General features: G+C 47.4%; 1 protein-coding gene across 4 annotated transcripts in view; it reads left to right on the top strand.

Moving 5' to 3' along the window:
• ITPR2 (inositol 1,4,5-trisphosphate receptor type 2) overlaps positions 1-27,400 on the top strand; it is a 490,021-nt gene that overhangs the window by 118,289 nt on the left and 344,332 nt on the right. For 3 of the 4 annotated variants that reach the window (XM_063929105.1, XM_063929106.1, XM_063929103.1), the window contains exon 10: positions 7,833-7,874. The exons of the other annotated variant lie outside the window; for it this stretch is intronic. In XM_063929105.1, the coding sequence (XP_063785175.1) occupies positions 7,833-7,874 (42 nt within the window). The remainder of the gene's footprint in view (positions 1-7,832; positions 7,875-27,400) is intronic. 4 annotated transcript variants of the gene reach the window in all.

Here is a 27,400-nt window from a genome sequence, read left to right as displayed (position 1 = left end):
AAAATCATGCACGCAACAGTTTCACTCACTCACTTACAAACTCTCACAATCACCGAGGTTATCAGACGCCAATTAACCTAGAAGTATGGGAGAACATGCAAACTCCACAAATATGAGCCATGATTGGGATCTGAACTCTAGACCTCAGAGATGTGAGGCAGTAATGCTAACCACTGGGCGGCAGTCCGCATCGCCTCTGCCTGAGCCTCCTTACAATCGCTGTGCAGCACATGTTATATTTGTGTATTCATTTCCTTTTTTTGTTTCCTTGTTCTGTTGCGTCCCCGCTGCGGATGGGATGACATCATCAGTAAGTGCGATTTGGGTGAAATGCTGGTAGGGGGCTTATTTTGTCCCAATGTGTAGTATGTGTTGGGCGATATATTGCAGTACAGACGCCCTAAACATGTCTGGCCCGCCATCTGCTCTTATCTGGCAGGAGATTTGCTTTAGCGCACGTGCCATAATGTTTGGATCATAGAGACTTTTTCTCAAATACTGGGTGACAAAGTCAAATGTGGGGGTTAATGGGAGAGTGTACACACGTGAAATGTCCTATGTCGGCCGTGTTCTGGCTTTATAGCGCTGCTGTACTCTGGTTATACCGCGCACAGTTCTGTATGTGCACACCATCCGGCGACAGTAGGGAGTTCCAAATACTGAGATACAGTATGTACTGTATGTGTCCACCTATGGAAGGACCCTGCACACACATGTTTTGCACGTGTCCACCCATAGAAGGTCTCTCTGCACACGCATGTTTTACACGTGTCCACCTATGGACGGTCTCTCTGCACATGCATGTTTTACACATGTCCACCTATGGAAGGTCTCTCTGCACATGCATGTTTTACACATGTTCACCTAGAAGGTCTCTCTGCACATGCATGTTTTACACATGTTCACCTAGAAGGTCTCTCTGCACACGCATGTTTTGCACATGTCCACCCATAGAAGGTCTCTCTGCACAGACATGTTTTGCATGTGTCCACCTATGGAAGGTCTCTACACACGCATGTTTTGTACGTGTCCACCTATGGAAGGTTTCTGCACACACGTTTTGCAAGTGTCCACCTATGGAATGTCTCTCTGCACACGCATGTTTTGCACGTGTCCACCTATGGAAGGTCTCTCCGCACACGCATGTTTTGCACATGTCCACCTATGGAAGGTCTCTCTGCACACGCATGTTTTGCATGTGTCCACCTATGGAAGGTCTCTCTGGACACACATTTATTGCACGTGTCCATCTATGGAAGGTCTCTCTGCACACACATGTTTTGCACGTGTCCACCTATGGGAGGTCTCTCTGGACACACATGTATTGCACGTGTCCATCTATGGAAGGTCTCTCTGCACACGCTGTTTTGTAGGTGTCCACCTATAGAAGGTCTCTGCACACACATGTTTTGTAGGTGTCCACCTATGGAAGGTCTCTGCACACGCATGTTTTGCACGTGTCCATCTATGGAAGGTCTCTCTGCACACGCATGTTTTGTAGGTGTCCACCTATAGAAGGTCTCTGCACACACATGTTTTGTAGGTGTCCACCTATGGAAGGTCTCTGCACACGCATGTTTTGCACGTGTCCACCTATGGAAAGTGTCTCTGCACACACATGTTTTGCACGTGTCCACCTATGGAAGGTCTCTCTGCACACGCAGGTTTTGCACGTTCATAAATGACCTTCAGCCGCTGTAGCTGACACTAGTTGCAATTCCCGGAACTGTGTTCACTCTATTGTTGCCTCATAATAACTGCTGAATGAAAACTCTGTGTATGGAGCCAAGGTGTGTGTGTGTGCGTGTGTGTGTGTGACTTTCAGCAGCCGCCGACAGCTCTAATAATATCTGGATTAAGCAAAGATTCCCTTGCCAGAAACGGTGACCCCAGCGCAGGCTGCAAGGTCAGCGAGACAAAGAGAGCGTTTCCTGCAGATGCACATTGTGCTCCTCACAGTACCTGCCAGCTATAATGTGTTGTTATGTGACGGAGCGGGTGCCCCGCTGTTCTGCTCCGAGCTCTTAATGGAACGTCCTGTCCGACTGCCACGCTTGTCTTGTTATCTCGGTGATATTTATCATTGCAATTTTTCTACAGTCCTTATATAGGTGTAATAACAATCTATATCTCCTGTGTGTTAGACTAGGGCTGGCCGTACACTGCAGGTTTGGTCAGATGACCCGTACGACGGTGATCCAAACAACATAGACTTACTCAGAAGTTCCACGGCCGACCAATGTGCCAAATTGGCGGCTGTAAGATCCCAGCAGTAAGTGTCTCTATGCACAAGACGGCGTCTGACCCATTAGCATATTTTTGCAATTGCGAACATCTTTGAATCAGCCCCGCAATCGGCAGAACGACCGTCTCACAGATGCAGCATATGTGAAAATCAAATTCAGCGATCATGTTTTTGCTGTTTTATAGCTTGGGATAATAATCGCTCATGTTCGTACACTGAGCAATCATCGCTCAGCGCTCAGGTCTGTCGTACATCGACCGGATTGGGCAGAAAAATATTCAGCGTGTGGCCACCTTAAGGCTCAAAACCAGCGTCTGTGCACCCTAGAGCTACACTCTAACCATTATGCTATAGGAATAGTTATATATCAGAAAGAATTCGTTTGGGCATAAGCTTTAGTAATAAAAGGCAAAATTGATTTGTTACGTAAAAATTAATTATGAATACAATCATTGCAGAAGTAATGGTCTGTTAAAGGCAATTAATTGTATGTACATTTTAAGGACCAGGCTGGGACCCCAATTTATAGTCCCAACCCCAATATATAGTCCCACACTCAGACTTCATTAAGAAAACTAATCATCTTTGAAACTGAACTATTTAAAACATTACTTAGTATTCTAGCGCTGCCTAGTGGTAGAAGACAGGTATAGCTGCTGCAGTGATGTCATGGTCTGTATGTCGAAGGTTTCTGTGTAGTGATTGTATGTTTTTCTAGTATTTGAGTGGGTTTCCTTCCACAATTCAAAAACATATTGGGAGGTTAATTGGCTTGTATATGCGATGGGGAATATAAGGGGCAGATGTATTAAGCCTGGCGAAGTGATAAAGTGGAAGGTGGTAACACACCAGCCAATCAGCTCCTAACTGTCACTTTTCAAACCCAGCCTGTAAAAACACAGTTAGGAGCTGATTGGCTGGTGTGTTATCACCTTCCACTTTATCACTTCACCAGGCTTAATACATCTGCCCCATAGAGTGTAATCTCCACTGGGGCAGGGGCAAATGTGACTGAATGAAATAGTCTCTGTAAAGCATTGTGTTATATGTGTGCGCTATATACTGTAGGTGACTGTAAAGTGTAAATATCTTCACATTGACGCTATATAACTGTACATGTGGCATTTCGACACACCGTGTATTTAAGAATGAAAAGGAATGGCAGTGAGCACCTGGTGATCAATAAGCACATTGTTTCATTTAGTTATGTTTCTGTTATTTTCAAGAAATACATCCTTCTTGTACAGGATGTGTAGCTGCCAAAGTCTGAAGCATTTTTAAACAAAAGCTTCATCATGAAGATCAAAGTACATTCAAATCAAAGCCATAAAATAAATATATATATATATATATATATATATATATATATATATATTTATTTTTTTTAAATTTTTTTTAAGTATCTTCTGGGGCACCATCTGTGCATCCGAAAGCAGCATTTCTTAATCACTGCTCCATAAAAAAAGAAAATTATTGTTGGGGGGAAAAAATAAAATACTTTCTGTTTTGCAAAGTTCTATGCGCTTCATTCACTTAATTACGTATGTACTGAAATATGAGCAAATATCGAGGTTGGAGTCTGAGAATCAGACAGTGAGGGAATCTGTAACAATATGTTGCATTGCTTTCTACTTTGCTAGAAAAGAGTTTTTATATTATATTGTCATTTCCTATATAATGAGAATATACTGTCGCTTTGTTTCTCCCTTACTGGTCAGACGGGTGGGTGGACACACGTGTTTGTCTTGTGTTGGACTAACAGCTGTTACCTTCCTATATCATGCTGGTAACAGGTATTTAACGTGGCAGAGCAGAGCAACGTTCACCACTAGATGGCAGTATGCACTCAGTTTATCATCACGTTTCCCACACAGAAGAGGCTATCAGTAAATCTTATACTTGTTAACTAGGAGCATTATTTATAGAGACCTGAAATGGATCTGGGCTGTCTACCTGACACTGCCCTCAGAGTCTTTTTTTTATTGCACTTTTAAATACGATGCCTGTGAATTCAGACGCTGGTTACCATTATACGTAGATCAGTGCAGTGTTGGGCAACCCAGTGTACTTCCAGGGCCTCACATGTGGCCATCAAAAGGTCCACACATTATCCTTCATTTCCAGAATGAATTAACAGCTCCAAACCAACCCTTGCACCCTTACATTGACCTACCAAGGTGCAAATTCATTGGGGTGGGAAGGGTCTTTGCATTTGGACACATGTCCCACCCCATATAATTTTTATATACTGATCTGGCCATATATTTCCAGAAGTCACCAGAAATATGGCACATATGCAATAGCACCTTGCCAAAGTCTGTTAGTGCATTTCGAAAATAAGTGCTTCGTCGTGAAGCTCAAAGTCCACTTAAATCAAAGCTGGAGAAGACTTTTATTTTTATATCTTTTGGAGCACTCTCCATTGCATCCTCAAGAAATGAAGAGACTATGGCACAAATGTGGATTTGTTTAGAAAGTCCATTCTCCTAATCTGAGAAAACATGGCAGAAGGGCGCTTTAATGGGAGAACAACAGTAGATCTATGATAATTCTGAAACCTATCACTAGGGCGGCCCGCTACCTAAACAACCCCCAGCCATATTTTAGCAGACAGTAGACAACCCGTGGCACTACAGCTGCTGTGGGACTCCCAACATGCCATGCCACAGTTTTCCTGTTAGGGTTGCTAAAACTATGGCAGGGCATGCTGGAATGTGTAGTTCCTCAGCAGCTGTAGTGTTGCTAACCCCTGCCCTACAGCAAGCCCTGATTGTGTATCTAGCTGTCCTGTTCCTCTGTGTAACCATCTCTGAAGAATGAGAACAGAACGTACTCTCTTGTCTGTTGTAAGCGCCTAAAAGTGACACTTTGAAACTCTTTGATGTATCATTTGTGGTATAGGGCCTAATTCAGACCTGATTGCATGCTAGTTTTTATTTCAGCGCTGTGATCAGGTCAGAACTGCGCATGCGTATGTACCGCAATACGCAGATGTGTCGTACGGGTACAAAGCGGATCATTGCTGAGCGATGGGTTTGAAGAATCCATTCGCACAGCCGATCGCAAGGAGATTGACGGGACGAAGGCGTTTGTGGGTGTCAACTGACCGTTTTCTGGTAGTGTTTGGAAAAACGCAGGCGTGTCTAAGCGTTTGCAAGGTGGGTGTCTGACGCCAATTCCGGGCCCGGACAGGCTGAAGTGATTGCAGCAGCTGAGTAAGTTCTGGGCAACTCAGAAACTGCACAAAATGTTTTTGTACCGCTCGGCTACACATGCGATCGCACACTTGCAAAGCTGAAATACACTTCCCTATGGGCAGCGACTATCTGATCGCAGGACTGCAAAAAACCCCTTGCGAGTGATCAGGTCTGAATTAGGCCCATAGTCTCTAACATGTGGGTGACTTTGTAAACGATGAAAGATTTCTGGGCAGTTGGACACCCTTTGTGGGAGATATATCAAAGCTTCTGAAGAGTGAAGAAGTGGCAAATAGAAAAGTTGCCCATAACCAATCAGCTTCTAGCTACTATCAAGTACAATCTTAAAAAAAAAAAAAATCGGATTAGTTGCTATTGGCAACCGCTTCACTTTTCCACGTCTCAGCTGCTTAGTAGTTTTGATACACCTCCCCCTTTGTTACTCGTGCAGTGTTCCATGCATGACTTTGTGACACAGAATGGGTTAACCTGGAACCGGCTTGTACCTCTTTGGCAGACTGGCAGAGCTCGATCTGCCCTCGGTGGTGCTCTCTGATTGCATTGAGTCCCCGGGCTGTGGGTTCTCTCCCCAGCCACCAGGAAGGAAGCCGGCCACCTTCTGGCACTCGCCCTGTCGGTGCATGTCACACAGAATTATTCCTCTGTACAATCTCCGCTCTCTTTCTTGATAGATTCCTCTGCTCCCCTTATCGGCTCTTACGTTACAGTAGGCGCCCACTCCAACACCGGTCAAGCTGCGTCACAATGCGTGGAAACTGTTCGTTGGGAGGGGTGGGCGCGTGGGAATTCCGTCCGTGCCAGGAGGCCACTGTTTGTTTTCTCACAGAAAGCTGTGTGCGCGGAAATCAGATTAGCCGTCGGGGGAAATCGGTCGCAGCTGTCACCGAGGTCCATTGTAGCGGTCGGAATTGATGTCAGTGCTGAGTCCATCTAACTCCCGCTCAGAACGTTGACTTCATGTCCTGGGTACTGAACGCCGTGCTGCGTTGTGGAGACGGTGTGTTGATTTTAGCTCGACAGGTGTCTGCGATCAATAATCAGAGACAATAACAGAAATTATATATGTTTCTCTGCCTTTGGTTATACAGCATATGACATGTCCATCAATGTATCAACTAGTCCCTTACGTTTCATTTCAGCTGTAAATATTATATAAAGATCAATCGGGTAAACGGCAAAGTTTTTTGTAACTTTTTTTTTAAACTTTAATTTTTGACTTTCTTTTTTTTTTTGACTTTTTTTTTTTCATTATATATATTTCACCTTAAGGCTGGTGTCACACAAGCTGTTTTCCAGCTTCAGCAGCGCTTGTGCCTGTTATTACAGCATCTTTATTGCACTTGGAATAAGACAGCTCTTTTACACCTTACAAACACTTTGAACGCTGTGTGGCCGCGTCTGCTGAAATACGTCTTTCAATTGGAGAGCGTCTTCTCGGTGCACTTCGTAAGCCGCTGTCAGGGTTTTAGAAAGCATTGAAGCGAGTAAAGGGCTCGTGTGACAGTCTCTCTGTTTCACCCGTTCAGCTTTGAGACATTAGGTGCAGCGCTTTAATCAGGGAGAGCACTGCGCTCCTGGGACACAACCCTGAGACGCTTTCACGTATCATTGCAGTTAGAGAGAGACCATAGAAAAGATAAATAAAAGCCGTTAAAATGAAATGGCGATCCGACACCCATGATTTATATACTGTTAGCGTCAAATTTTCCTTTTGTCTTAAACTTTTGCAACAATTTATGCGACCTGCGGAGCGCTCTGTCTGGCAGTAGATCTGAGTTTACACGCTCACGCTGAGAGGTTCCGCTAGATCACGGTCACAGTTTAACATCTACAGCGTTACAATATCTCTAGAAAGGAGTTTTTATCGTATCATATAGTCATTGTTTCTGACCTTTTGCGACTTAAAAATCACTATAGAGACATTTCGGTGTACCCCAAATACTTTTGCAGAAATACAATTGCTGGATATAATGTTTATATCATTTACTAGAGTTACAAAAATCAGTCCTGTGAGGCCATTTATCTGCCTGCAACACTTTGCTTCTGGCCACTTACAGTCCCCTACGCTTGTCCTGCTATCTTATATCCCAGTTTTTGGGGTCCAGGATGATGTCCCCACTCTTTCATCATCGGTCAGATCCCTACAGAATTAAGACGCAACATTGGCGCGATGACCGTGATTTTCCTTCTTTAATTGAATTGCATGGGTTCCGAGATTTGCACTTAACAGAAATATTCTTAGATTTAAAAGCCACGATTTCACAGCATGGACGTCGCTCCTCACTGAATCCCCCCCTTAGTGTTTTCCACAAAATTAAACTTGTATATGTACAATTAGATTTAACTACATTTGTTTTTCTTTATTTTAGATCAACCCAGGGTATCAGGATGTAAATGATGGCAAGGTGACTGTAAGTAGTCAGTTCTTCTCACCGCTGTTCATACAGTGCATTCTAAAGATTTTGATTGGCTGTGGCTGTTATCCAATCAGGTTTGGAATTCACTGCACACTTCCTGTCCTGGCAGTTCTGTCTCCTCACACAGGATGGTGCAGAGAATCTTCTCTCTTCAATTTCGTCCAACAAAGCACATAATAATTATAATTTCTCTAACGTCCTAAGTGGATGCTGGGACTCCGTAAGGACCATGGGGAATAGCGGCTCCGCAGGAGACTGGGCACAAAAGTAAAAGCTTGAACTAGCTGGTGTGCACTGGCTCCTCTCCCTATGACCCTCCTCCAAGCCTCAGTTAGATTTTTGTGCCCGAACGAGAAGGGTGCATGCTAGGTGGCTCTCCTGAGCTGCTTAGAGTAAAAGTTTAGGTTTGTGGTACCGAAGCCGGACGGCTCGGTGAGACCAATTTTAAATCTAAAATCCTTGAACACTTACATAAAGAGGTTCAAATTCAAGATGGAGTCACTCAGAGCAGTGATAGCAAACCTGGAAGAAGGGGACTATATGGTGTCTCTGGACATCAAAGATGCTTATCTCCACGTCCCAATCTACCCTTCTCACCAAGGGTACCTCAGGTTTGTAGTACAAAACTGTCATTATCAGTTTCAGACGCTGCCGTTTGGATTGTCCACGGCACCTCGGGTCTTTACCAAGGTAATGGCCGAAATGATGATTCTTCTTCGAAGAAAAGGCGTTTTAATTATCCCTTACTTGGACGATCTCCTGATAAGGGCAAGGTCCAGGGAACAGTTAGAAGTCGGAGTAGCACTATCTCAGTTAGTGTTACGTCAGCACGGGTGGATTCTAAATATTCCAAAATCGCAGCTGATTCCAACGACACGTCTCCTGTTCCTAGGAATGATTCTGGACACAGTCCAGAAAAAGGTGTTTCTCCCAGAGGAGAAGGCCAGGGAGTTATCCGAGCTAGTCAGGAATCTCCTAAAACCAGGCCAGGTGTCAGTGCATCAGTGCACGAGGGTCCTGGGAAAAATGGTGGCTTCTTACGAAGCGATTCCATTCGGAAGATTCCATGCAAGAACGTTTCAGTGGGATCTTCTGGACAAATGGTCCGGATCGCATCTTCAGATGCATCAGCGGATAACCCTGTCGCCAAGGACAAGGGTGTCTCTTCTGTGGTGGCTGCAGAGTGCTCATCTACTAGAGGGCCGCAGATTCGGCATTCAGGATTGGATCCTGGTGACCACAGATGCCAGCCTGAGAGGCTGGGGAGCAGTCACACAGGGACAAAATTTCCAGGGCTTGTGGTCAAGCATGGAAACATCTCTTCATATAAACATTCTGGAACTAAGGGCCATTTACACGACCTTCACCCGGGGGAGTGGGGACTTCATCCAGAAGTCTTCCAAGAGATGGTAAACCGTTGGGAAAAACCAAAGGTGGACATGATGGCGTCCCGTCTCAACAAAAAACTAGACAGATATTGCGCCAGGTCAAGGATTCTCAGGCAATAGCGGTGGACGCTCTGGTAACACCATGGGTGTACCAGTCAGTGTATGTGTTCCCTCCTCTGCCTCTCATACCAAAAGTACTGAGAATCATAAAAAGGAGAGGAGTAAGAACTATACTCGTGGTTCCGGATTGGCCAAGAAGGACTTGGTACCCGGAACTTCAAGAGATGCTCACGGAGGACCCGTGGCCTCTACCTCTAAGAAAGGACCTGCTCCAGCAGGGACCTTGTCTGTTCCAAGACTTACCGCGGCTGCGTTTGACGGCATGGCGGTTGAACGCCGGATCCTGAAGGAAAAAGGCATTCCAGAAGAAGTCATCCCTACCCTGATAAAGGCCAGGAAGGATGTAACCGCGAAACATTATCACCGCATTTGGCGAAAATATGTTGCGTGGTGTGAGGCCAAAGAGGCCTCTACAGAGGAATTTCAACTGGGTCGCTTCCTACATTTCCTGCAAACAGGACTGTCTATGGGCCTAAAATTAGGGTCCATTAAGGTTCAAATTTCGGCCCTGTCGATTTTCTTCCAAAAAGAACTGGCTTCAGTGCCTGAAGTCCAGACGTTTGTCAAAGGGGTACTGCATATACAGCCTCCTTTTGTGCCCCCGGTGGCACCTTGGGATCTCAATGTGGTTTTGGGGTTCCTAAAATCACATTGGTTTGAACCACTCACCACTGTGGAATTAAAATATCTCACATGGAAGGTGGTAATGCTGTTAGCCCTGGCTTCAGCCAGGCGTGTCTCAGAATTGGCGGCTTTATCTTATAAAAGCCCTTACCTGATTTTTCACACGGATAGGGCAGAATTGAGGACTCGTCCTCAATTTCTCCCAAAGGTGGTTTCAGCGTTTCACGTGAACCAGCCTATTGTGGTGCCTGCGGCTACTAGGGACTTGGAGGACTCCAAGTTACTGGACGTAGTCAGGGCCCTGAAAATATATATTTCCAGGACGGCTGGAGTCAGGAAATCTGACTCGCTGTTTATCCTGTATGCACCCAACATGCTGGGTGCTCCTGCTTCTAAGCAGACTATTGCTCGTTGGATTTGTAGTACAATTCAGCTTGCACATTCTGTGGCAGGCCTGCCACAGCCAAAATCTGTAAAAGCCCATTCCACAAGGAAGGTGGGCTCATCTTGGGCGGCTGCCCAAGGGGTCTCGGCTTTACAACTTTGCCGAGCAGCTACTTGGTCAGGGGCAAACACGTTTGCTAAATTCTACAAATTTGATACCCTGGCTGAGGAGGACCTGGAGTTCTCTCATTCGGTGCTGCAGAGTCATCCGCACTCTCCCGCCCGTTTGGGAGCTTTGGTATAATCCCCATGGTCCTTACGGAGTCCCAGCATCCACTTAGGACGTTAGAGAAAATAAGAATTTACTTACCGATAATTCTATTTCTCATAGTCCGTAGTGGATGCTGGGCGCCCATCCCAAGTGCGGATTGTCTGCAATACTTGTATATAGTTATTGTTACAAAATTCGGGTTATTATTGTTGGGAGCCATCTTTTCAGAGGCTCCTCTGTTATCATGCTGTTAACTGGGTTCAGATCACAGGTTGTACAGTGTGATTGGTGTGGCTGGTATGAGTCTTACCCGGGATTCAATATCCTTCCTTATTATGTACGCTCGTCCGGGCACAGTATCCTAACTGAGGCTTGGAGGAGGGTCATAGGGGGAGGAGCCAGTGCACACCAGCTAGTTCAAGCTTTTACTTTTGTGCCCAGTCTCCTGCGGAGCCGCTATTCCCCATGGTCCTTACGAAGTCCCAGCATCCACTACGGACTATGAGAAATAGAATTATCGGTAAGTAAATTCTTATTTTCTCTAACGTCCTAGTGGATGCTGGGGACTCCGTCAGGACCATGGGGATTAGCGGCTCCGCAGGAGACAGGGCACAAAAATAAAGCTTTAGGATCAGGTGGTGTGCACTGGCTCCTCCCCCTATGACCCTCCTCCAAGCCTCAGTTAGGTTTTTGTGCCCGTCCGAGCAGGGTGCAATCTAGGTGGCTCTCCTAAAGAGCTGCTTAGAAAAAGTTTTTAGGTTTTTTATTTTCAGTGAGTCCTGCTGGCAACAGGCTCACTGCATCGAGGGACTTAGGGGAGAGAAGTGAACTCACCTGCGTGCAGGATGGATTGGCTTCTTAGGCTACTGGACACCATTAGCTCCAGAGGGAGTCGGAACACAGGTCTCACCCTGGGGTTCGTCCCGGAGCCGCGCCGCCGACCCCCCTTGCAGATGCCGAAGATGGAAGAGGTCCAGAAGCAGGCGGCAGAAGACTTTTCAGTCTTCCTGAGGTAGCGCACAGCACTGCAGCTGTGCGCCATTGTTGTCAGCACACTTCACACAGCGGTCACGGAGGGTGCAGGGCGCTGGGGGGGCGCCCTGGGCAGTAATGTATAATACCTTTTTTATGGCTAAAAATACATCACATATAGCCCCTGGGGGCTATATGGATGTATTTAACCCCTGCCAGGTCTCAGAAAAACGGGAGAAGAAGCCCGCCGAAAAGGGGGCGGGGCCTATTCTCCTCAGCACACAGCGCCATTTTCCCTCACAGAAATGCTGGTGGGAAGGCTCCCAGGCTCTCCCCTGCACTGCACTACAGAAACAGGGTTAAAACAGAGAGGGGGGGCACTGATTTGGCGATATAACTACATATATTAAAATGCTATAAGGGAAAAGCACTTATATAAAGGTTGTCCCTGTATAATTATAGCGTTTTTGGTGTGTGCTGGCAAACTCTCCCTCTGTCTCCCCAAAGGGCTAGTGGGTCCTGTCCTCTATCAGAGCATTCCCTGTGTGTGTGCTGTGTGTCGGTACGTGTGTGTCGACATGTATGAGGACGATGTTGGGAGGCGGAGCAAATTGCCTGTAATGGTGATGTCACTCTCTAGGGAGTCGACACCGGAATAGATGGCTTATTTAAGGAATTACGTGATAATGTCAACACGCTGCAAGTCGGTTGACGACATGAGACGGCCGGCAAACATATTAGTATCTGTCCAGGCGTCTAAAACACCGTCAGGGACGTTATAATGCCCATTTTATCTCAGTCGGTCGACACAGACACGGACACTGACTCCAGTGTCGACGGTGAAGAAACAAACGTATTTTCCTTTAGGGCCACACGTTACTTGTTAAGGGCAATGAAGGAGGTGTTACATATTTCTGATACTACAAGTACCACAAAAAAGGGTATTATGTGGGGTGTGGAAAAACTACCTATAGTTTTCCCTGAATCAGATAAATTAAATGAAGTGTGTGATGAGGCGCGGGGTTCCCCCGATAGAAAATTATTGGCGGTATACCCTTTCCCGCCAGAAGTTAGGGCGCGTTGGGAAACACCCCTTAGGGTGGATAAGGCGCTCACACGCTTATCAAAACAAGTGGCGGTACCGTCTCCAGATACGGCCGCCCTCAAGGAGCCAGCTGATAGGAGGCTGGAAAATATCCTAAAAAGTATATACACACATACTGGTGTTATACTGCGACCAGCGATCGCCTCAGCCTGGATGTGCAGCGCGGGGGTGGCTTGGTCGGATTCCCTGACTGAAAATATTGATACCCTTGACAGGGACAGTATTTTATTTACTATAGAGCATTTAAAGAATGCATTTCTATATATGCGAGATGCACAGAGGGATATTTGCACTCTGGCATCAAGAGTAAGTGCGATGTCCATATCTGCCAAAAGATGTTTATGGACACGACAGTGGTCAGGTGATGCAGATTCCAAACGGCACAAAGATGTATTGCCGTATAAAGGGGAGGAGTTATTTGGGGTCGGTCCATCGGACCTGGTGGCCACGGCAACTGCTGGGAAATCCACCGTTTTTACCCTAAGTCACATCTATGCAGAAAAAGACACCGTCTTTTCAGCCTCAGTCCTTTCGTCCCCATAAGCATATCTGCCCAGGGATAGAGGAAAGGGAAGAAGACTGCAGCAGGCAGCCCATTCCCAGGAACAGAAGCCTTCCACCGCTTCTGCCAAGTTCTCAGCATGACGCTGGAGCCGTACAGGACCCCTGGATCCTACAAGTAGTATCCCAGGGGTACAGATTGGAAAGTCGAGACGTTTCCCCTCGCAGGTTCCTGAAGTCTGCTTTACCAACGTCTCCCTCCGACAGGGAGCCAGTATTGGAAACAATTCACAAGCTGTATTCCCAGCAGGTGATAATCAAAGTACCCCTCCTACAACAAGGAAAGGGGTATTATTCCACACTATATTGTGGTACTGAAACCAGAAGGCTCGGTGAGACCTATTCTAAATCTGAAATATTTGAACACTTACAAAGGTTCAAATCAAGATGGAGTCACTCAGAGCAGTGATAGCGAACCAGGAAGAAGGGGACTATATGGTGTCCCGGGACATCAGGGATGCTTACCTCCATGTCCCAATTTGCCCTTCTCACCAAGGGTATCTCAGGTTCGTGGTACAGAACTCTCACTATCAGTTTCAGACGCTGCCGTTTGGATTGTCCACGGCACTCCGGGTCTTTACCAAGGTAATGCCCGAAATGATGATTCTTCTCCGAAGAAAATGGACGACCTCCTGATAAGAGCAAGGTCCAGAGAACAGTTGGAGGTCGGAGTAGCACTATCTCAAGTAGTTCTACGACAGCACGGGTGGATTCTAAATATTCCAAAACCGCAGTTGTTTCCGACGACACGTCTGCTGTTCCTAGGGATGATTCTGGACACAGTCCAGAAAAAGGTGTTTCTCCCGGAGGAGAAAGCCAGGGAGTTATCCGAGCTAGTCAGGAACCTCCTAAAACCAGGAAAAGTGTCAGTGCATCATTGCACAAGAGTCCTGGGAAAAATGGTGGCTTATTACGAAGCGATTCCATTCGGCAGATTCCACGCAAGAACTTTTCAGTGGGATCTGCTTGACAAATGGTCCGGATCGCATCTTCAGATGCATCAGCGGATAACCCTATCTCCAAGGACAAGGGTGTCTCTCCTGTGGTGGTTACAGAGTGCTCATCTTCTAGAGGGCCGCAGATTCGGCATTCAGGATTGGATGCTGGTGACCACGGAGGCCAGCCTGAGAGGCTGGGGAGCAGTCACACAGGGAAAAAATTTCCAGGGAGTGTGATCAAGTCTGGAGACTTTTCTCCACATAAATATACTGGAGCTAAGGGCAATTTATAATGCTCTAAACTTAGCAAGACCTCTGCTTCAAGGTCAGCCGGTATTGATCCAGTGGGACAACATCACGGCAGTCGCCCACGTAAACAGACAGGGCGGCACAAGAAGCAGGAGGGCAATGGCAAAAACTGCAAGGATTTTTCGCTGGGCGGAAAATCATGTGATAGCACTGTCAGCAGTGTTCATTCCGGGAGTGGACAACTGGGAAGCAGACTTCCTCAGCAGGCACGACCTCCACCCGGGAGAGTGGGGACTTCATCGGGAAGTTTTCCACATGATTGTGAACCGTTGGGAAAGACCAAAGGTGTACATCAGGGGTGGCCAACCAGTCAGAGACAAAGAGCCAAAAAATCTTGTTAGGTACGTCAAAGAGCCGACATTGAGCCGAAGGCGCGTATGCAAAATTGGGGTGTAGCCTTGTGCCTGCTAGGCCACGGCCATGCTATAAAATACATTTAAAAAGCCAGATCCACATGAAATACATTTTTAAGCCAGATCCATATAATACACTTTAGCTCCACCATGTGTCACTCCATCCAGCACCCTCCTGTATCACTCCAGCCAACTCCCCCTTGTGTCACTCCAGCACACTCTCATATGTCACTACAGCTGCCCCCCCAACTCGTGCCATTGCAGTAGCCCCTGATATGTCCTCTGTTTGCCAGTGGCTCCCTCAATTCTTAGTCCCCGTAGTGCTGCTGCATGTCTGGCTGGAGTTCAGCGGTTTTCAGATCTGTTGTGGCCATATGAGTTGAGTGTCAGGAGCCACATCTGAATAAAGATAGAGCCTCATGCGGCTCAAGAGCCACGGGTTGGGCACTGCTGGTGTACATGATGGCGTCCCGCCTGAACAAAAAACTGGACAGGTATTGCGCCAGGTCAAGAGACTTTCAGGCAATAGCTGTGGACGTTCTGGTAACACCGTGGGCGTACCAGTCGGTGTATGTGTTTCCTCCTCTGCTTCTCATACCCAAGGTATTGAGAATTATAAGACGTAGAGGAGTAAGAACTATACTCGTGGCTCCGGATTGGCCAAGAAGGACTTGGTACCCGGAACTTCAAGAGATACTCACAGAGGACTCATGACCTCTGCCGCTAAGAAGGGACTTGCTTCAGCACGTACCATGTCTGTTCCAAGACTTACCGCGGCTGCGTTTGACGGCATGGCGGTTGAACGCCGGATCCTAAAGGAAAAAGGCATTCCGGAAGAGGTTTTTCCTACCATGGTCAAAGCCAGGAAGGACGTGACCGCACAACATTATCACCACATGTGGCGAAAATATGTTGCGTGGTGTGAGGCCAGGAAGGCTCCACGAAGAAATTTCAACTCGGTCGATTCCTGCATTTCCTGCAAACAGGAGTGTCTATGGGCCTCAGATTGGGGTCCATTAAGGTTCAAATTTCGGCCCTGTCGATTTTCTTCCAGAAAGAATTGGCTTCAGTTCCTGAAGTCCAGAAGTTTGTCAAGGGAGTACTGCATATACAACCCCCTTTTGTGCCTCCAGTGGCACTGTGGGATCTCATCGTAGTGCTGGGATTCCTCAAATCACATTGGTTTAAACCGCTCAAATCTGTGGATTTGAAATATCTCACATGGAAAGTGACCATGATGTTGGCCCTGGCCTCGGCCAGGCGAGTGTCAGAATTGGCGGCTTTGTCTCACAAAAGCCCATATCTGATTGTCCATTCGGACAGGGCAGAGCTGCGGACTCGTCCCCAGTTTCTCCCTAAGGTGGTGTCAGCGTTTCACCTGAACCAGCTTATTGTGGTACCTGCGGCTACTAGGGACTTGGAGGACTCCAAGTTGCTAGATGTTGTCAGGGCCCTGAAAATATCGGTTTCCTGGACGGCTGGAGTCAGGAAAACTGACTTGCTGTTATCCTGTATGCACCCAACAAACTGGGTGCTCTTGCTTCTAAGCAGACGATTGCTAGTTGGATGTGTAGTACAATTCAGCTTGCACATTATGTGGCAGGCCTGCCACAGCCAAAATATGTAAATGCCCATTCCACAAGGAAGGTGGGCTCATCCTGGGCGGCTGCCCGAGGGGTCTCGGCATTACAACTCTGCCGAGCAGCTACGTGGTCGGGGGGAGAACACATTTGTAAAATTCTACAAATTTGATACCCTGGCTAAAGAGGACCTGGAGTTCTCTCATTCGGTGCTGCAGAGTCATCCGCACTCTCCCGCCCGTTTGGGAGCTTTGGTATAATCCCCATGGTCCTGACGGAGTCCCCAGCATCCACTAGGACGTTAGAGAAAATAAGATTTTACTTACCGATAAATCTATTTCTCGTAGTCCGTAGTGGATGCTGGGCGCCCATCCCAAGTGCGGATTGTCTGCAATACTTGTACATAGTTATTGGTACAAAAATCGGGTTATTATTGTTGTGAGCCGTCTGTTCAGAGGCTCCTACGTTGTCATACTGTTAACTGGGTTCAGATCACAAGTTGTACGGTGTGATTGGTGTGGCTGGTATGAGTCTTACCCGGGATTTAAAATCCTTCCTTATTGTGTACGCTCGTCCGGGCACAGTATCCTAACTGAGGCTTGGAGGAGGGTCATAGGGGGAGGAGCCAGTGCACACCACCTGATCCTAAAGCTTTATTTTTGTGCCCTGTCTCCTGCGGAGCCGCTAATCCCCATGGTCCTGACGGAGTCCCCAGCATCCACTACGGACTACGAGAAATAGATTTATCGGTAAGTAAAATCTTATTTTTTCTTCATTTAAATGTAAGCTGGCGACCCCTAGACCCTCTGACATATAGCCACTTTAGCCGCCTGCCTCAGGTGCAGTTATGATTCGCAGGGGTGAACCAATATTGCACGCTCTGCAAATAAATAGCGGATCATAATCGGAGAAATAACTTTTTAGGTGAACGTCAGCACAAATAGCACAGGTTTTATGTCCCTGCTGTACGTGAGACCGTAACATTCACATATATGATTACCTGGCTTCTACAGACGCAGGCCGTCAGGTTACATACTGACCCATCACCGCGTATATTAATATATCCAATGAAACTGACATTGAGCATCTCAGGCTATTTTTACCTTCTGCGGTGACAGTCAGCCCCCTCAGCACGTAGGAGCGTGTTTGGCTTGGTTGAGGTAGAGCTTTCAGCCTGCTCACAGAGGCTCTTTGTGCGCCCGCAGAGCCCCCTGCCATCTGGCTGCAGCACAGTAGACTTATTTTGCACCTCTCTGGAGGGAGTAAGGTTTCATCCCGGCAGTCACAGCCGCTGTAAAATCCAGAAGACTCCATTACACTTACCATCACGCACTGGTGTGTCTTAAAGGGACACTATTATGAAAATATGTAAATATATATATATTTTTTTTTTAATTATGCTCTGTCCCATTATCAGTGTTATAAAGCTTTGTCACGTCAATATTTTCTTCCTGGTTTCACGATTTTGGAATGACTGCAGGTGCAGGTCTCACTATGGGGATATCTCTTGCTCCGGTCATCCGTGCTTCCCTGTCCAGGCTACCTATGGCAGATAGACAGCGCCATCAGTTCATTGTAATTACGCCATATACATAGTGAGGGTGAGAAACAGCAGCTGCGGGGGTGTGAGAGCTGGACTGCACACCCTAATTCTAAACATAATAAGAGGTGCTACCATGCTGGGACTTGTAGTGTCACATAGAAAAAAGAGAAAATGCAGGTGCACACTCTGAGTACTAAGAACACTGCTAATCAGAACATTTATAATAAACACTGCAAATTAACATGGAGTAAAATTGAGGTTCTTAGCATAAATGTGGACAAAAATGATCACACCCTCTGGACTTGAACTTTAGGAATGTTAGGGACCCACCTGATTGGGTAACCTGATCTCAGTAGGCGGGGCCATAGTTTTGGCCAAAATTATGCTAAGAACCTTAGTTTTACTCCACGTTACATTGCAGAGTTTATTATAATGGTTATGATTAGTAGTGTTCTTAGTACTTAGAGTGTGCACCTGCATTTTCTTTGTTTTCTGTGAAACAACAGCCATAAGAGGCTGCAAATACGACAATAAAATAGTCCTTACTGTATTAAGAGTAACTGAGTAGTAGGACACGGGGGAGAGTCCTATCATGCCGGCCTCTGACGCGGGAGATATAGGCATTATATGGCTGTTGTTGAATAAATGTTGTGTACCCTGAGGCCCTATTTCAGACCTGATCGCTAACAGGCGATGTTTGCATTGCTGCGATAGGATAGTCGCCGCCCATAGGGGAGTGTATTTTAGCTGTGCAAGTGTGCGAACGCATGTGTAGCAGAGCTGTACAAACAGATTTTGTGCAGTCTCTGCGCAGCCCAGGACTTACTCAGCCGCTGCGATCACTTCAGCCTGTCCGGGACCGGAATTGACGTCGGGAACCCTCCTTTCCAAAGCTTAGACACGCCTGCGTTTTTCAACCCACTCCCTGAAAACGGTCAGTTGCCACCCACAAACGCCTTCTTCCTGTCCATCTCCTTTCGATTGCCCGTGCGATTGCTTTTTTTGCACCATCCAGTCGCTGCCCGGCGAACCCCATCGCTGCGGGCCAACGCGCCTGCGCATTGTGGTGCATACGCATGCGCATTTCAGACCTGATCGCAGGCTGTACGAAAATGCAGCCTAGTGATCAGGTCTGAATTACCCCCTGAGAGCTGGGAATCCTGCATTGAAGAGATATAGGGGGGGAGGTTGGAAAGTAATTGCGCACAAATGCTCTGAACGGCCCACACAGGAGGCCATACTCAGGTGGAGAAACCGCGTTCAGAATAGGCCCCATGGCTTGGTACATTAGTGTGCTATCGGGATCCGTCTCTAGGTCAATAGTAACTAGGTCATCATTATTGGTCGCAGGGTCTCTAGGTCGACATGTTCTAGGTCGACAGGTCAAAAGGTCGACATGCGGTTTTTTTTTTTTTATCTTTTTTTAAAACTTTTTCATACTTAACGATTCATGCGGATTACGATTGGGAATAGTAATCTGTGCCGGGCGCAGCGGCAGCGGAGCGAGGCACCTTACCCGAAGCATGGCGAGCAAAGCGATCCATGTGAGGGGACACGGTGCACTAATTGGGGTTCCCGGTCACTGTACAGAGAAAACAACACAAAAACCCCATTAAAAACTCCTTTTGACCTGTCGACCTAGAACATGTCGACCTAGCATCCCTGTCGACCTAGTTACTGTCGACCAATAAGGGTCGACATAGTTACTGTCTACCTTCCATATCACACTCGTGCTATCTTTCTTATTTCTCTAACGTCCTAGTGGATGCTGGGAACTCCGAAAGGACCATGGGGAATAGCGGGCTCCGAAGGAGGCTGGGCACTCTAGAAAGATTTAGGACTACCTGGTGTGCACTGGCTCCTCCCACTATGACCCTCCTCCAAGCCTCAGTTAGATTTTGTGCCCGGCCGAGGTTGGATGCACACTAGGGGCTCTCCTGAGCTCTTAGAAGAAAGATAGTCTTAGGTTTATTATTTTCAGTGAGACCTGCTGGCAACAGGCTCACTGCAGCGAGGGACTAAGGGGAGAAGAAGCGAACTCGCCTGCTTACAGCCGGATTGGGCTTCTTAGGCTACTGGACACCATTAGCTCCAGAGGGATCGACCGCAGGCCCAGCCTTGATGTTCGGTCCCGGAGCCGCGCCGCCGTCCCCCTTACAGAGCCAGAAGCAAGAAGATGGTCCGGAAAATCGGCGGCATGAAGACATCAGTCTTCACCAAGGTAGCGCACAGCACTGCAGCTGTGCGCCATTGCTCCTCTCACACTTCACACTCCGGTCACTGAGGGTGCAGGGCGCTGGGGGGGGGCGCCCTGAGGCAGCAATAAAAACACCTTGGCTGGCAAAAATACCTCAATATATAGCCCCAGGGGCTATATATGAGGTAAATACCCCTGCCAGATTCCATAAAAAAGCGGGAGAATAGGCCGCGGAAAAGGGGCGGAGCTATCTCCCTCAGCACACTGGGCGCCATTTTTCCCTCACAGTTCCGCTGGAAGGAAGCTCCCTGGCTCTCCCCTGCAGACTACTCTACAGAAAAGGGTAAAAAAGAGAGAGGGGGGGCATTTAATTTGGCGCAGTATATAGTTTATATTAAAAAGCAGCTATAAGGGACATAACTCAGTTAGTCCCTGCCTTATATAGCGCTCTGGTGTGTGCTGGCATACTCTCACTCTGTCCCCCCAAAGGGCTTTTGTGGGTCCTGTCCTCTATATAGAGCATTCCCTGTGTGTGTGGAGTGTGTCGGTACGGCTGTGTCGACATGTTTGATGAGGATAATGAGGTGGAGGCGGAGCAGATGCCTTTAGAAGGGATGTCACCCCCTGGGGGGCAGACACCTGAGTGGATGTGCTTATGGAAAGAAATGAGTGCACGTATAGACTCATTACATAAGAAATTTGACGACATGCCGACTGCGGGACAGCCGAGTTCTCAGCTCGTGCCTGTCCAGGTGTCTCAAAAGTCATCAGGGGCTCTGAAACGCCCGCTATCTCAGATGGCACAAGTAGATGTCGACACTGATACTGACACCAGTGTCGACGACGAGGAGTCAAATTTAATGCCCATTAAGGCCATTCACTGCATGATTGAGGCAATGAAAGAGGTGTTAAATATCTCTGATTTACATCCAGGTACCACAAAAAAGGGTATTATGTTTGGGGAGAAAAAACTACCTGTAGTTTTTTCCCCGTCAGATGAATTAAATGAAGTGTGTGAAGAAGCGTGGGCTTCCCCTGATAAGAAATTGGTAATTCCTAAGAAGGTACTAATGGCGTTCCCTTTCCCGCCAGAGGATAGGTTACGTTGGGAAACACCTCCTAGAGTGGATAAAGCGCTCACACGTTTGTCTAAAAAGGTGGCACTACCGTCTCAGGATACGGCCGCCCTTAAGGAACCTGCTGATAGAAAGCAGGAGGCGATCCTGAAGTCTGTATATACACACTCAGGCATTATACTTAGACCAGCTATTGCGTCAGCATGGATGTGCAGTGCTGCCGCTGCGTGGTCGGATAAACTGTCAGAAAATATTGACACACTAGACAGAGACACGATTCTGCTAACAATTGACCATATCAAAGACTCAGTCTTATATATGAGAGATGCACAGAGGGAAGTCTGCCGGCTGGCATCTAAAATAAGTGCATTGTCCATCTCTGCTAGGAGATGCTTATGGACTCGCCAGTGGACAGGAGATGCAGATTCCAAAAGGCACATGGAAGTTTTGCCTTATAAGGGGGAGGAATTATTTGGGGATGGTCTCTCCGACCTAGTTTCCACAGCAACGTCTGGGAAGTCAGCATTTTTACCCCATGTCCCCTCACAGCCTAAGAAGGCGCCATTTTATCAGGTTCAGTCCTTTCGGACCCAGAACTCTAGAGGCAGAGGTAGGGGAAAAAGGCTGCAACAAACAGCAGGTTCCCAGGAGCAAAAGTCCTCCCCCGCTTCCTCTTCCAAGTCCGCCGCATGACGGTGGGGCTCCACAGGCGGAGCCAGGTACGGTGGGGGCCCGCCTCATGAATTTCAGCGATCAGTGGGCTCGCTCACAGGTGGATCCCTGGATCCTTCAAATAGTATCTCAGGGGTACAAGCTAGAATTCGAGGCGGCTCCACCCCACCGGTTCCTAAAATCTGCCTTGCCGATTGCTCCCTCAGACAGGGAGGCGGTGCTAGCAGCGATTCACAAGCTGTATTCCCAGCAGGTGATAATCAAGGTACCCCTACTTCAACAAGGCCGGGGTTACTATTCCACACTATTTGTGGTGCCGAAACCGGACGGTTCGGTGAGACACATTTTAAATTTGAAATCCTTGAACACATACATAAAAAAATTCAAGTTCAAGATGGAATCGCTCAGGGCGGTTATTGCAAGCCTGGAGGAGGGGGATTACATGGTATCCCTGGACATCAAGGATGCTTACCTGCATGTCCCCATTTACTATCCTCACCAGGAGTACCTCAGATTTGTGGTACAGGATTGCCATTACCAATTCCAGACGCTGCCGTTTGGACTCTCCATGGCACCGAGGGAATTTACCAAGGTTATGGCGGAAATGATGATACTCCTTCGAAAAAAGGGAGTTTTAATTATACCATACTTGGACGATCTCCTAATAAAGGCACGATCCAAGGAACAGTTGTTAGTGGGAGTAGCACTATCTCAGGAAGTGCTGCGCCAGCACGGCTGGATTCTGAATATCCCAAAGTCACAGCTGGTCCCGACGACACGTCTAATGTTCCTGGGAATGATTCTGGACACAGTCCAGAAAAAAGTGTTTCTCCCGGAGGAGAAAGCCAGGGAGTTGTCTTCTCTAGTCAGAGACCTCCTAAAACCAAAACAGGTATCGGTGCATCACTGCACGCGGGTCCTGGGAAAGATGGTAGCTTCTTACGAAGCAATTCCATTCGGCAGGTTCCATGCCAGGATTTTTCAGTGGGACCTGTTGGACAAGTGGTCCGGATCGCATCTTCAGATGCATCGCTTGATAACCCTGTCCCCAAGAACCAGGGTGTCTCTTCTGTGGTGGCTGCAGAGTGCTCATCTTTTGGAGGGCCGCAGATTCGGCATACAGGACTGGGTCCTGGTGACCACGGATGCCAGCCTACGAGGCTGGGGGGCAGTCACAAAGGGAAGAAACTTCCAAGGACTATGGTCAAGTCAGGAGACTTCCCTTCACATAAATATTCTGGAACTAAGGGCCATTTACAATGCCCTAAGTCAAGCAAAATCCCTGCTCCTACACCAGCCGGTGCTGATCCAGTCAGACAACATCACGGCAGTCGCCCATGTGAATCGACAGGGCGGCACAAGAAGCAGGATGGCAATGGCAGAAGCCACAAGGATTCTCCGATGGGCGGAAAATCATGTACTAGCACTGTCAGCAGTGTTCATCCCGGGAGTGGACAACTGGGAAGCAGACTTTCTCAGCAGGCACGACCTCCACCCGGGAGAGTGGGGACTTCATCCAGAAGTCTTCCAAATGATTGTAAATCAGTGGGGTCGTCCACAGGTGGACATGATGGCGTCCCGCCTAAACAAAAAACTAGAGAGGTATGGCGCCAGGTCAAGAGACCCTCAGGCGATAGCTGTGGACGCTCTAGTGACACCGTGGGTGTACCAGTCAGTTTATGTGTTCCCTCCTCTACCTCTCATACCAAAGGTATTGAGAATAATAAGAAAGCGAGGTGTAAACACAATTCTCGTGGTTCCGGATTGGCCAAGAAGAGCGTGGTACCCGGAACTTCAAGAGATGATCTCAGAGGACCCGTGGTCTCTGCCGCTCAGACAAGACCTGCTACAGCAGGGGCCCTGTCTGTTCCAAGACTTACCGCGGCTGCGTTTGACGGCATGGCGGTTGAACGCCGGATCCTGAAGGAAAAGGGCATTCCGGAGGAAGTCATTCCTACGCTTATTAAAGCTAGAAAAGAGGTTACAGCAAATCATTATCACCGCATATGGCGGAAGTATGTTGCATGGTGTGAGGCCGAAAAGGCCCCAACAGAGGAATTTCAACTAGGTCGATTTCTGCATTTCCTGCAAGCAGGAGTTAATATGGGCCTAAAACTAGGCTCCATTAAAGTACAGATCTCGGCTCTGACGATTTTCTTTCAAAAAGAACTAGCTTCAGTACCTGAAGTTCAGACATTTGTGAAAGGAGTGCTGCATATTCAGCCCCCATTTGTGCCTCCTGTGGCACCTTGGGATCTCAACGTGATGTTGAGTTTCTTAAAATCACATTGGTTTGAGCCACTAAAAACCGTGGATCTGAACGTTGTCAGGGCCCTGAAAATATATGTTTCCAGGACGGCTGGAGTCAGAAAATCTGACTCGCTGTTTATCCTGTATGCACCCAACAAGCTGGGTGCTCCTGCTTCTAAGCAGACTATTGCTCGCTGGATTTGTAGTACAATTCAGCTTGCTCATTCTGTGGCAGGCCTGCCACAGCCAAAATCTGTAAATGCCCATTCCACTAGGAAGGTGGGCGGCGGCTGCCCGAGGGGTCTCGGCTTTACAACTTTGCCGAGCAGCTACTTGGTCAGGAGCAAACACGTTTGCAAAATTCTACAAATTTGATACCCTGGCTGAGGAGGACCTGGAGTTCTCTCATTCGGTGCTGCAGAGTCATCCGCACTCTCCCGCCCGTTTGGGAGCTTTGGTATAATCCCCATGGTCCTTTCGGAGTTCCCAGCATCCACTAGGACGTTAGAGAAAATAAGAATTTACTCACCGGTAATTCTATTTCTCGTAGTCCGTAGTGGATGCTGGGCGCCCATCCCAAGTGCGGTTTATCTGCAATACTTGTACATAGTTATTGTTAACTAAATCGGGTTATTGTTGAGCCATCTGTTGAGAGGCTCAGTTGTTTCATACTGTTAACTGGGATTCATATCACGAGTTGTACGGTGTGATTGGTGTGGCTGGTATGAGTCTTACCCGGGATTCAAAATCCTTCCTTATTGTGTACGCTCGTCCGGGCACAGTGTCCTAACTGAGGCTTGGAGGAGGGTCATAGTGGGAGGAGCCAGTGCACACCAGGTAGTCCTAAATCTTTCTAGAGTGCCCAGCCTCCTTCGGAGCCCGCTATTCCCCATGGTCCTTTCGGAGTTCCTAGCATCCACTACGGACTACGAGAAATAGAATTACCGATGAGTAAATTCTTATTTTTTCTGTCCACAGGGTGGCAGTGTTCTTTTCTACCTCAGCAAAGCCAGGAGTACAGTGGCTTCCATCTTATCAGTAATATTCAGAGGAATAGGACAGTCCTGAATAACAAATGTGTGTGGGTGTGGTTACCCGGATTAGCGTAATGTACACACCAGCTATACATGTCGTATGTAATGTACATGTACTCTAACACATGATGTATACACTGGCCGGCCACGTGATGTTTATTACACAGCACACACATTGTGCTGGTGAAAGTTGTTTTACCTTAGCCCCATTTTGTTATGCGAGTAAGCTTTGCATACAGGATTCACCGGACATCATGGTACTTCATTCGCTGCCACTGTGAGGCGCACTGCTGAACCATTTAATGAGGAGGGTAACGGGGCACAGCAGGGGAATTGGGTGAGGTAATCCCTCTTCTTATAGGTAGTTCCAGTCACCGTTGCAGGTATTAAACCCCATACCTCAGACAGTATAACAATTACCAGACATAGAAACCCAGTAAGCATCACATCTCTGCTTATACAAGTTCAGTCTTAAGGATTAAGGGATTTACAGTGCCCTATGGCCGTGCGTAGATGACTTTTTTCCTTTTCTTCCTTGTAAAAGCAATTCCAAGTGTTTGGGCACCTCTGTTGGCGCTGATTAGCCCTTGGTCAGGCTCCAGGGTTATTTTGGTATGAGAGGATTATCCCACATAAATAAGAATGACAGGAGTGTACTCTGAGGGAAGAGATGGTAAACAACGGTACCTCTACTGGTGAGTTTTTAGTATCACCTTACCGCACATCAGACGCATGTTTGTAGGTCAGGGGGGTGGGGTCTGCTTGAAAAAGGACCTTTACATGGACGGGTCGGGACACGCAGTACAATGCAAGATACACTGACTACTGGCGCTGGCATTTCAAGTACTAATTTGTGCGACTCGGTTGCTAATCTGGGTGAAAATGCAAACGACAGAGGTCCGATAAGAGCCACCGTGCCATGCCTCGCGCCACGTATCTATATGCTTAATCTGCGACTTTGTACTAAATCCTTTGCGACGATTTACTAATCTAGTGTGCCCAGTACGCTGTGAGCTTTCCATATGGGTACGATGCGAATATGGCGCAAAATTCAGGAAAAAATAGGAATTGCTATCCTCGCGTTTTACACTGTATGGCGCAAAAACACTAGGGGGTCTATTCATGAAGCAGTGAAAATAGTGGAGAAGTGAGGCAGTGGAGAATTTGCCCATGGCAACCAGTCAGCTGCTCAGAACAATTGTATAGTATGCAAATGATAAATGTTACTTCAGTGCTGATTGGTTGCTATGGGCAACTTCTCCACTGGCTCACGCACTTTTCACTGCTTCATGAATAAACCCCTCTGTAAGGACACGTCTGTATATTCCACTATTAATATTATTGTGACTGAGGAGCCCTTGCAGCCATGTTCTCCTCAGTCACACAGCAGCCTATAGCGGTTACACGCCCTGCTGTCTCTATAGTAATCGCCTCCGTTCTGACCTGGGTCCCGTCATTCAGCTGCATGAGGTAAAAATGGCGTCTCCTCCTCCCACACGCGGAGCCTGACAGAAACGTGTCTGCAAATGTCATGATAAATGGCAAATGCTATGAATCATCGTTGGATTTACCAGAAAGTAGAAACCAGTAATATACAGTAAATCCAGGATTAAGAGCATCTGCATGTGTTATCAGTAATTGATTCACTCTCTCTCCAGTGTTGCTGCCTGTGACCCCGTAATCTCTGTGACCCCGTAATCTCTGTGACCCTGCAATCTCTGTGACCCTGCAATCTCTGTGACCCTGCAATCTCTTTGACCTCGCAATCTCTGTGACCTCGCAATCTCTGTGACCCATGCTCTAGTTAGGGTCACTGATTGGTACCCTAGTGCAGGGGCATTCAGTGTGCAGGGAATTGTAAAACAATGGCAGGGCATGCTGGGATGTGTAGTCGCACAGCAGCTTGAGGGCCACATATGCAATAACCCTAACGGGAATATGTATCAATGCTTGGGGAGAGATAAAGTACCAGCTAATCGGCTCCATGTTACAGACTATGTTTGAAAATTGTGAACAGCGGATTGGCCGGTACTTTATCTCTCTCCAAACCTTGATACATATTCCCAGTATGTCCGGCTGGACTGGCTGGAAACCTTGTTTTGTATTGTTGCTTGGCGATGCTTATTGTTATTATTAATCCATA

This window comes from Pseudophryne corroboree, chromosome 6 (assembly GCF_028390025.1).
Source record: "Pseudophryne corroboree isolate aPseCor3 chromosome 6, aPseCor3.hap2, whole genome shotgun sequence".
In the NCBI taxonomy this organism is placed as follows: Eukaryota; Metazoa; Chordata; class Amphibia; order Anura; family Myobatrachidae; genus Pseudophryne; species Pseudophryne corroboree.
The sequence above is the reverse complement of the archived record's forward strand: the minus strand, read 5'-3'. Positions and strand labels throughout refer to the sequence as shown.